This window comes from Clarias gariepinus, chromosome 16 (assembly GCF_024256425.1).
Source record: "Clarias gariepinus isolate MV-2021 ecotype Netherlands chromosome 16, CGAR_prim_01v2, whole genome shotgun sequence".
NCBI lineage: Eukaryota > Metazoa > Chordata > Actinopteri > Siluriformes > Clariidae > Clarias > Clarias gariepinus.
Window position 1 is genome coordinate 26,746,248 of NC_071115.1, and position 11,669 is coordinate 26,757,916.

The following is an 11,669-nucleotide window of genomic DNA, read 5'->3' on the forward strand; positions in this document are numbered from 1 at the left end:
TCAGTGGACGTATTATAGACCTGACTCTACTGATTTAAAGGATGTCCGTGCAAATTCACCTTAATAGTTTTTGCTCTGTATAAATGTCAGCTTGTTTACATACAGTACATAGAACCTTAAAATCATCCTCTCATCTATACACTGATCAGCCTGTGGTTGTGTATTTAATACACCCAGTGCTCATGAACACGCCTTATTCAAATATTGTCAGGTATAATCAGCATGTTCTTGGCTGTTCTAGTTTCCAGTGAGCTCTGTAATAGATCACACTCCCATTTACTTTGATTCTGAGTGACGCAGAACTCAAAGAAGGATGCTTTTAGAATATTGTGTTTTATTTCTATTAATGCCATGTAAGTTTCTGATTTTTTTATTTGATGTATTTAAGGAGAAATTGTAATTCTGTTCTGTTAAACATTATAATAAATACACCTTTTCCAGATTCTTATGGACAGTCCCTGACCTCCTCTCCTTCTGTGGTGAAGAGACCTGGAGAGTCAGTCACTCTGTCCTGTGCCATCTCTGGATTCTCAATGAGCAACTGGATGAGCTGGATCCGTCAGAAACCAGGACAAGCACTGGAGTGGATCGGATACATTGATAGTGGCACAGGCACTGGATTCGCTCAGTCTCTGCAGGGACAGTTCTCCATCACTAAAGACACCAATAAGAACATGCTGTATCTAGAAGTGAAGAGTCTGAAAGCTGAAGACACGGCTGTTTATTACTGTGCACGATACACACACTGACACAACAGACTCCAGAGCTGTACAAAAACTTACTGTACATAAGCACTTCCTTATGAGCTGTACATATTCCCTCAGCAGAAAACTGAAGCTCAGAGGCATTTATTACAAACAACACCATCAATTCACACTTAGGAGGCAGATTTTAGGTCTTTATTGACTATCCCTCTGTAATGTCCTCAAGCTAGTAATTAATCATAATGAATTCGTATGTGTTTCACTGCATAATTAAACAGGAGTGTGAATTTACAAGACGTAGCTTGGTGCAACAATGCGCTCATTTATCGTTGATTGTGGTTATACTGTATATTATATTTAAGTTTTTTTTTTTAAATACAGTATTAAACATCTAGATGTTAGTCTTTGTAAAGAAATCCTTCTCAGTCTATATTACCACATTCATTTTCCGTCCAAAATAAGTGATACAATAATATTCAATATATGCTATAATTTCTTTACTTGTCCTAACCTTTTGTGTATTTATATGCACGTGACTGTCATTGTGAAAGATTGTCTCTAAAATTAGCAGAACCATGAATCAGGAATGCTTTGTACAGTATTTGGGACAGCAGAAGTTAATGACCCAAAAGTGAGAAAATTACACTAAGATTTGTTTCTTTATGGTTATTTCTCAGTGGGTGTGTCATGCAAATTAAATCCTGTGTTTGAAACATTTGTGCTGAAACATTCAGCTGAACAACGTACCAGCAGTTTGTGTTAATTTACAACAACAGTAATCATTTTAATTCTTTGAGATGGGACTGGAGATTTGACTTACTTTGCTCTAACAATTTTTATTTAATGTCAGTAGATTTTTTATTACATATTTAACCCTTATGTGGTGTTTATATTTTTGTGTTCAGTGTTCCGGGAGCTGGTGTACCCGCTGCATTTTGGAGTTTTTAATTCAAAAAGATTGATCAATTTTATGTTAATTTACTCAACAGATGTTTACTTCAACCTGATTACAAACAATACACAGGATGTATTTTTACATTTGCCCTTTACATTTGTTAGATCACATTTATAAATTAAAATGCTACTAATTTTTTTTTTTTTTTTAAGAAATGTAATAAATGTAATAAAAAAGATCAATTAGCAATATAAGTGAAAAAATCAACGGATTTACAAATTAAACAACTATTGAATTTAATTTCTATGAACTCACAGTAATTAGAAGTTTAACCTTTTCACGTTATTTAACACAACACAAGCTGAACCTTGTCCGTTTAGCCAACGCATCAGCCCCACCGAACACATCGCCACATGAGGGGCAGAGTTTTACTTTGTATGTGTACATAGTGTTTCTCTGTCCATCTTGGGACCACATACTTCACAGCCTAGAATAATAGATTGTCTCTCTGCCATCAAGCTGGTCTGGAATCTGTGGATTCCCCCTTTGGACCTAAAAACTCCAGCAAGGATAAAAACCCCAAAGTGGACATGTAAATTGGTTTGGTCCATATCCTTTCCCCTTGTTCCAAAGAACACGCCTTCCTTCTAAATTATTGCAATCCAGAATAATTTTCTGGATTAAATCTGGGACAAAAAGCTCAAAAGAAGACTTGATGTCCTGCACATGAGTAACTGCCATGCCTGTTGGACCTTGTTGATTCTCCTTATCACATCTGCAGCCATGCAGGATGGCTCATTTCATGGCAAGAAGATGATTCAATGTCACCATTTTTTGACGTCCATATTTCTTCACTCTCTCTAGCTTCCAAATTCAATTGCAATGTCTTCTAATAGGCCATCTTGATAAGTTGTGATAAGAAACTACAACGGTATATTAATTGCATCCATTCCATATCTTAAGATATAAAATATGTGATAGAATAGAAGCAAATAAATATTGGTTCCCAAAAAAAACGAGGTGTCTTGCTTGAACTTTGCCACAATGTTGTATGACAATGTTTGCAACCTTGTGCAGGACGACAGAGTCAAAACACAAAACTCACACACACATATACAGTACACACACAAACATACAGCAGTCCCAGACAGAAGGAGGACAGAGTAAAGGTGCACAGGACCTAAAATTTTCACACTTTTATCAGCCCTGAGACCTCCACCTGAACATCCTCTAAAAAATATTAATTGTATAATTTTTCTTTTGATAAAACATAAAAACCCCACATAAGGGTAAAAAACAATCTTTCTGTCCTATTTCTTTAACACCTTCTATCATTCTATCAAACTCTTGCATACAGATTCCTGCAGTCAGACACTAGTTTAGTCTGACCTAGTGAGACCTGATCAGACCTGATCAGTCTCATACACTGATTTAACTTTGGAAACTCAGTTTTTATTTTAAAATCCCGTTTTACACGATGGTCTATTTATTTTATAATGTGACTTTTCAGCAGAATGAATGGTTCTGTCAATCAAGAGCGATAGGGCGGAGCCAGCTGTGTGATTGGTTGCTCCTTTATTCAGATGTAAGTAATAGCGCATGAAGTATTGAGTTAGGTCTAATGGTGCAATACGTATTCTATGCAGTAGGTGGCAGTACAGTGTCTACTGGTAAATTATCCCTCTTTATCTGATCAGCTAAAATGAGCAGAACTGGCTGAAGTTCACACCAGTCCGCCATCTTCCATGGCTTTTGACTTAGCACACAACTTACTAGAATAAAAATATAACTCAATACAGAAATAAATTGTTTTTAAGTATATTATTTAAAGTATCACTGAACATACACTACTGTTCAAAAGTTTGGGGTCACTTTCTAACTCCATGATCGTTCCTGATTTTTATTTCTTTCTACATTGTGAAGGAATGCTAAAGGCCTCCAAAAATGCATTAATCTCCTTTGAACAGTTAATGGTGAGATGTTTCTGCTACTTCTGCTCTGTAAGGACTTCATAACGCCTCTAATCTGAGGTGCTGTTAATTGGTCATTTTTCAGGCTGATAACTCTAAATGAACTTCTCGTCTGCGGCAGAGGTAGGTTTTGGTCTCGCCCTCCTGGGATGGCCTTCATGAGAGCCAGTTTCATTATGGTGCTTGACGGATTTTGTAAATGCACTTGACAATACTGTTCTTGCAAGAACTATTACAGAAAGGCTGACCTCTGTGTCTTAAAATAACAACTAACTGTTGTTTTTGTTGTTGTTACGTAATTACCTAATTCCATATGTGTTATTTTATAGTTTTGAAATCCCCAGTATTGTTGTAGAATGTAGAAAATAAGTCACTAAACAAAAACAAAGAAATTTGCAAGTGACCCCAAACTTTTGAACGGTAGTGTATATTGGGTCATATTTGTAAAACAAAGGAAAGAACATTAAGACAAACAACATATAAAACTATAAAGACAATATTTTAGCAGGTGAGGGAGGATCATCCTGCTGCAGTCAGTGTAAGATAGACCACTCAGTGTAAGCTGTAAGTGCAGCAGGTCAGTGATGATGAACCAGTGCCTGCTGATGATGACCAACACGTCTCCCCTGATCTACCAGAGTGAAAATGATGCCAATCAAACTGAACAGGTAATCTGGAATAAAATCAGTAGCAGCATCAGCTCATGCTAGTAATTATTATTGTAGTCAATATTATTTTAAAATAATATTTTCCCAGCCTTATTTTGAATTAATATTGTCTACAATAATAATTAAAATAAGTAAGTTTACTAGCCCGAGTTAATGCTGCCTCTGATTTTATTTCAGTTTATCTGTTCAGTTGATTTTCACTTGGCTCGGGTACAGAAGGGGAGAGGTGCTGGTCAACATCATCACTGACCCTGAGGCTGCATCCAGGCTCACTGTCCCTGACGTTATGTTAAAGCTGTCAGAGCCTGTGGGACTGTAATTTCCCCTCAAGGCATAATCTGTTAATCTGAAAAATTTCACAGAATCTGCTTTTAAAGCTTTTTCTTCTTGTTGCATAAATTTTCAGCTCCACCTTTTCTTTTTTTTTTTTCAATTTTCATCTATGGCAAATATTCATTCTTTGCTGTATCAAAAAAGGATCCAAATCTCTCTCTCTCAATAAATTAAAAGTGAAAGAGGGCGTGGTTTCAGAACACGTATGGAAAAGGATTACAATACATTCACATGCACACAAACTGTGCCGCTTTGGGCCGGATAGCCGGGAAAAAGAGCTCAGAGCCAACAATAGCGTTCAGCACAAATCTTTATCAGCCTTTTTCAGCGTCACAAAATTATAATACAAAACATACAGTAAAAGTAAAGAAAAGAGTAAAACACTAGAGCGTTTCGGTGGGGAGCAGCACAGCTGAGCTCCTGCTCCGTTTTCTCCTCCTCACGCGCACACATGCCTCCTCACGCGCATACTTTATGGAGTTAATTATGTGCCAAAATTTAACAAACAAACACAATCTGCTTTGCAAAGAAAAAAACGACTTTCTCACAAATGCAGCGTTTTGCAAACAAACACAATCCGATTTGCAAAGAAAAAATTTCAACTTTCTCACAAATGCATCCATCCGTATTTTCTCACAAATGCACCCTCCGTATTTTCTTACAAATGCAATGGAGCAACTCCCTCTTTCAAAACAGCAGATGGCGCTATCGGTCAATTTACTCTATTCTCCCGAGACCTCAAACAACGTGTTTATATGGTCTACCCTTATGTCCCTGAGGAATATGAGTGGGGAACAGTTTTGAGGTGTCTATTATATATCCAGACAGCCAGACATATTAACAATCCACTATCTTTATAGATATCAGGATAGAGCCCTGTAGGGGAATAAAGTTATATCAAACCACAGTTGCATTTTAATTAACTATTGAATTATTAACTTAATTAGTGATTATATCTACATTTAAATAATCTGTGTCTGTAGTACAATCATACATTGTAGACAGCTGTTGCAGCGCGAGGTGTAGATACAGTAAGATGCAAGAATCATTGTATTAGACTGAATGAAATTTATGAAACTTTTTACAAGCAGGTTTGTAATAGAATTCTGTCTGTAATTCAGTATGTTTACTGTTCATTTATAGCTTTTCCCCCTTATAACTTTGTTAAAGATTATTTAAATGTAGATATGATCACTAATTATAAAAGAATTAAAATGCAGCTGTGGTTTGATATAACTGTATTATTCCCCTACAGGGCTCTATCCTAAAGATAGTGGATTGTTAATATGTCTGGCTGTCTGGATATATAATGGACACCTCAAAACTGTTCCCCACTCATATTCCTCTGGGACATAAGGGTAAACCATATAAACACGTTGTTTGAGGTCTCGGGAGAATAGAGTAAATTGACCGATAGCGCCATCTGCTGTTTTGGAAGAGGAAGTTGCTCCATTGCATGTGTGAGAAAATACGGAGGGTGCATTTGTGAGAAAGTTGAATTTTTTTCTTTGCAAATCGGATTGTGTTTGTTTGCAAAACGCTGCATTTATGAGAAAGTCGTTTTTTTCTTTGCAAAGCAGATTGTGTTTGTTTGTTAAATTTTGGCACATAATTAACTCCATAATACTTCCCCAGCAGACACGCGCAGCAACTCATAAAGGGCTGTACATGATGTGATATACAACATAGTGGTGGCCGTTACAAAACACAGGCACTTTATCGGCGGCTCCAATACGATTAACGCACTCATCTTTCTGCGTAAAAAAGAGATGCAATATTATAGCTTCTGTCATTTTTTAAATAAATTTACGTACTGACTGGGCCAGCCACATTGACCAGCGGCCCACCGGGAGAACGCCCGGTACTCCAGACGGCCAGTCCGCCACTGCCTAGCACGTTATTGCTAGCTGTAGCGGCGGTCCTTAGAGCAGGTATCCAGGGAAACTAATCGATGTTAAAGGATCAGCCAATAGGCGCACAGGTCCAACCCACTGGCACTGATTGACAGAACAACTAATTCTGCTAAAAAGTCGCATTATGAAATAAATAGGCCCTCGTGAAAAATCAGGATTTTTAAATAAAAACTGACTGAAAAAATGACATTTTAAAGTAAAAACAGCATGAATTACAGTAAATAAAATGCCTCTGCAATAATCTCTGTTATTGGGAAAAATAATTTGCAGAGTGCAATATATTTCACAATAATAAACTTTTTTTTTCAAAATATGTTCCATTATTTCACAATATCATTCTTATATTACATGTATGTGTCTTATTTATTCATAGAGTTATTTATTTTATCATGTCCTATTTATTTATTTATTTAATTAATTTTGAGCACTTTGGAGTTCCACAGATAATGGGAGTTATTTAACCAATAAACAGCACACATGTTTGATTAATTTGATAGTATATTTTCCCCAGCAGGTGTCAAATGTACTGTACAGTACACAATGCAGATTAGGTGTTCATGTAGGAAACTAAATACTAAGACTGTCACTTACAGTCAAACTTCCACAGAAGAGCAAAGAAGATAAAAAAAAAACATATATAGGATTTACTATTCTCTGCTGAAAACTTTAAATCAATTACTATCAAATACAATTAATAAATGACTATTAAACATTTTCACCATCAAGGCTTTTTAAAAAGAATTACTGAATGACGGTTAACTAAATGGCATACAGTATATGGAATAAAAACCTAGAGGACATGAAGGTGTAATATTATTAACATGGGAGTAATCACTTCACATTGTGTTGCGGCCCATAACACAACCACACATTCAATATTCATCTAATTTATAATTACAAGACCTGATTGCTTATAAGCTCAACCATTTACTTAAATTCTCAGTCTTCTCATTTACTAAACTCAAAGAAAAATCCACAACCCATCAAATTCAATCCCCCTCAGATAAGGCGTGTCTCTATGCAAATGTTCTCCCTTTTATATATTTAAGCAATGAAGAACAAGAGCTTTGACTTATTGTAACTAACACCATGATCTCTAAATCGCTACTGCTGCTGCTGCTGGCAGCCATACACTGTAAGTATTTTGCATTTGATTATATAAAATCAGGCTTTCGCACATTTTTGATTTTACAATATTACAATATTTTCTTTAACAGGTGTTCACTGTGTTGAGCTGACCCAGCCTGCATCTTCAGTAGTAACCCCTGGTCAGTCACTGACTCTGACCTGTAAAGTGTCTGGATATTCATTAACTGATAGCAGCTACTGTACAGCCTGGATACGACAACCTGAAGGGAAAACTCTGGAATGGATCGGAACTATATGTAGTAGTGGTAGCACTGCTTACAGTGAAAAACTGAAAAGCAGGTTTCAGATTTCTAGAGACACGTCCAGCAACACAGTAACATTAACAGGACAGAACATGCAGACTGAAGACACAGCTGTGTATTACTGCGCTCGTCGACCACAGTGAGACAGATCAACAACATCCCTGTACAAAAACCACTCAATTTATAGTTTCAGCACTTTTATTGACACATATCATTTTTTCCAAATTTTAGTAAATGAGAAGACTGAGAATTTAAGTAAATGGTTGAGCTTATAAGCAATCAGGTCTTGTAATTATAAATTAGGTGAATATTGAATGTGTGGTTGTTTTTAAGAAAATGTGTCTCAGTTTTTCAACGTTAAAACAAAAAATGAAGAGTAAAATATTTTGTCCAAATTCTACAAATCTCTTGCACAATAAAACACAGCATTCCAACAATATTCTATCTTTTTACAATACACACAGTGATCAAATTTTGATCTCTTACAGAGCATCAATAAACACATCTGTGTTAAATTTCAAACACTACTATCAAAAGTCTTTATCAATGTTTTGTCTTAATGAGGCCATGTCACATTTTCAGATGCATCCAAGTGTGTTGAAATAACTTTTCTAGTTTTCTGTTTCTATTTTTTTAAAGTGAAGGGAATTTGACCTGAAATAGCATTGACAGAATTACTTTAGGACACTTACTCAAATCATGCCTTGTGCCCTTACCCACTCCTGAAATAGGCCCCAGAACCCTGCGACCCTGTACACAACAAGTGCTATAAACGAATGTGTGGATTTAATATCAAAGGCCCTGTGCCCCAGTAGATATTTATATTTCTAACAATGCCCTTGCTATAGAGTATGTGGTGGTCACAATTTCCTCTTTTTACATTAGATGGCAGCAGTAAGCAACAGATTATGGGACATTCACTTTATGGATAAACAGTATTTGTAAATTCTGTGCTTCATTTTTCAGTCTTTCAATTAAGTTGCATGGAAATAAATAAATAAATAAATAAATAAATAAATAAATTAATTAATTAATTAATTAATTTATTTATTTATTAATTAGTTAATACAGGAGTATAAAATTCTAGAAAGGTCAACGTTTATTTATTTATTTATTTTTTTATATTTTATCTTATAATTTAGATTTATCGTTGTTATTACTTGTTTATCATAACAACCTTCCTTCTATCCTCAGAAAAACATCCGTCCTCTACTGGTGGAAATAGACTTCCGTAATCTTACCAGTTATGACTGGATCAATTTATATTACTCATATTACACAATTTTATATATCGATTGATTCTGATATGATGAAGAGATTATTTAAATGTACATACAGTGAAAGGATGGAGCTCATTTTGGGTTTATTTTGACCCAGACAGTACATATATAACTGTAAGCATTAAATTGTAAATTTACAGAAATTGTAAAGTTTTATCCTTGTGCATCCTAGAGTGTAAACACACTACAAGATAATAGAGGATAATGCGTTCGCTGTATCTGTATGAAACGTGATTAACTAAATATTTTACTTCTTTCAGCGGGTGTGAAATGTCAAAGTCTCAAGTCATTAAAAACAACAGTGCAGAAGAAACCTGGAGGAACTCTGAGTCTCTCCTGCAGGGGATCAGAATAAAATTTTGGAAGCTACTACATGCACTAGATCAGACAACAGGAAATTAACGTGAACAGAAATCAGATATAATACCATCAGCATGGTGTATTTGAAACGCTCTGCGGTGACAGAAGAGGACACAATTATGTATTACTGACCAAGAAGAACAATAGCACAAATATGAGAAAACACTCTAGAAAAACATCAGTAGTGCTAATAAATAATACATAGAAGGAAGAAAAAAACATAGCCTGTATTTCACTAAATAGACAAGTGTTGTTATTTATGCTTTTGTTAATTTTGTTGTAAATATAATAATAATAATAATAATAATAATAATAATAATAATAATAATAATAATTGCAGAATTGCAGAACCCTCTGCCTAACTTATAAATACATATAAATTACTTGTTTGAGTTGGTTGATTATCTCACACCTTATTTACACTAAGTTTCTTTCAAAATGAGCTTAATACACTCCCTGTTTGATAATCAGTGAATCACAGATGAAGTGAATCGCAGATGAAAAATAAAATATGTAGATCAGATAAAGGTTAAGTTTGGACTCTAGTGTATTAAAATTTACTGATACCACTTCAACTATTAACTAATCCCAAGTTAGCTTATTAGTAGCGTATTTTAAAGTAATGTAGATTATTAAATCTGGCACATAACTGTTCATAACGTTTTTTTTGTTTGCTTTTACTCAACATTACTCGTCATTTGCGCACCGTCCCCCTACTCTGTCTATACAGTACATGGTAAACTGTCATGTTGATTGACTCTATTGGCACATAGCCACACACACCTAGAGGAAAAAAAGTGCTATATTCAACCAAAAATTGCTTGATGCTTTGACATAATCTGGCACATGACTGCTTATACCATCCCTTTTACTCAACATTTTGATTTCATTCATGTTGCAAGTTTAGCTTCAGACTAATTTAAACACTCTTTTTTAAGTTAAGCCTTTATTTGTCACATATACATTACAGCAGAGTGAAATTCCTTTTTCGCATATCCCAGCGTAACTGGGGTCAGAGCGCAGGGTCAGCCATGATACGGCGCCCCTGGAGCAGTTAGGGTTAAGGGCCTTGCTCAAGGGCCCAACAGTGGCAACCTGGTGGAGCTGGTGATCGAATAGCCGATCTTCCGATCAGTAACTCAGTGCCTTAGCCCTCTGAGCCACCACTGCCCCCTCTCAAGAGACTTATAATATTATCACCCTTTTACACACATGCACACGCACGCACACACACACACACACACACACACACACACACACACACACACACACACACACACAATGGTTTCATTTATCAATTTCCTCTAAAATTACACTTCCTAGGGTAAGTGTAATTTTTATGTGAACAATTTCTTAGCAGAACAAGAAACAGATCTCTTTATTAATGAATGTATTATTACATCACACCTACACCTGGTTTATTCCTTGTATAACATGCCCATTAAACAATTTATTTGTTAGTTAGTCAGCAGAAGAGAAGCTTCAATAATAATTTATGTTTGTGAACACTGAATGCTGTAAAACACATTTTTCTGTGAATTAAAGCTTGCCCATGATGGTTAGGCATATAACTCCGAAAAAAATGTTAATACACACTTAAATATGTTTAAAATACTAACTACATACAGCAGATGTCACCATGGACAAAGGTTTTGAGAATGACACGAATATATATTTTTTGTCTGATGCTTCAGTGTTCTAAAATCTTTTTGTCAGATGTTATTATGATATACTGAAGTATAATTACCAGTATTTCATAAATGTCAAAAATTGTTATTGACAATTATATGAAGTTTATGCTCAATATTTGCGGTGTTGATCCTTATTTTTTTTAAATCTCTGCAATTCACCCTGGCATGCCATCAATCAATTTCAAAGCCACATCCTGACTGATGGCAGTCCATTCTTTTTGTGGGTTTTTCTTTGTCCACCCGCCTTGGACATGTTGATTACAAATTCTCAATTGGATTAAGATCTTGAAGGGTTCCTGGCCATAAATAACCCCCAGCCACTTGGTTATTACGTTTTTCATATGGCAATAAGAAGTATCATGCAGGAAAGAGCCATTGCCTTTCACCAAACTGTTCTTGAATGGTTAGGAGATGTTGTTCTCTGGCGATGTTTTTGTACCATTCTTTATTCATGGCTGTATTCG

General features: G+C 35.5%; 2 gene segments (V, D, J or C); both read left to right on the top strand.

Annotated features, from left to right (window-relative positions):
- The first annotated feature begins 304 nt into the window (after positions 1–304).
- LOC128544274 (Ig heavy chain V region 914-like) lies at positions 305–749 on the top strand. The segment is given in 2 exon segments: positions 305–353; positions 442–749. Coding segments are annotated over 2 exon segments (348 nt in total).
- Positions 750–7,572: 6,823 nt separating this feature from the next.
- Positions 7,573–8,017, top strand: LOC128544702 (Ig heavy chain V region 914-like). The segment is given in 2 exon segments: positions 7,573–7,618; positions 7,701–8,017. Coding segments are annotated over 2 exon segments (363 nt in total).
- Positions 8,018–11,669: the final 3,652 nt, after the last annotated feature.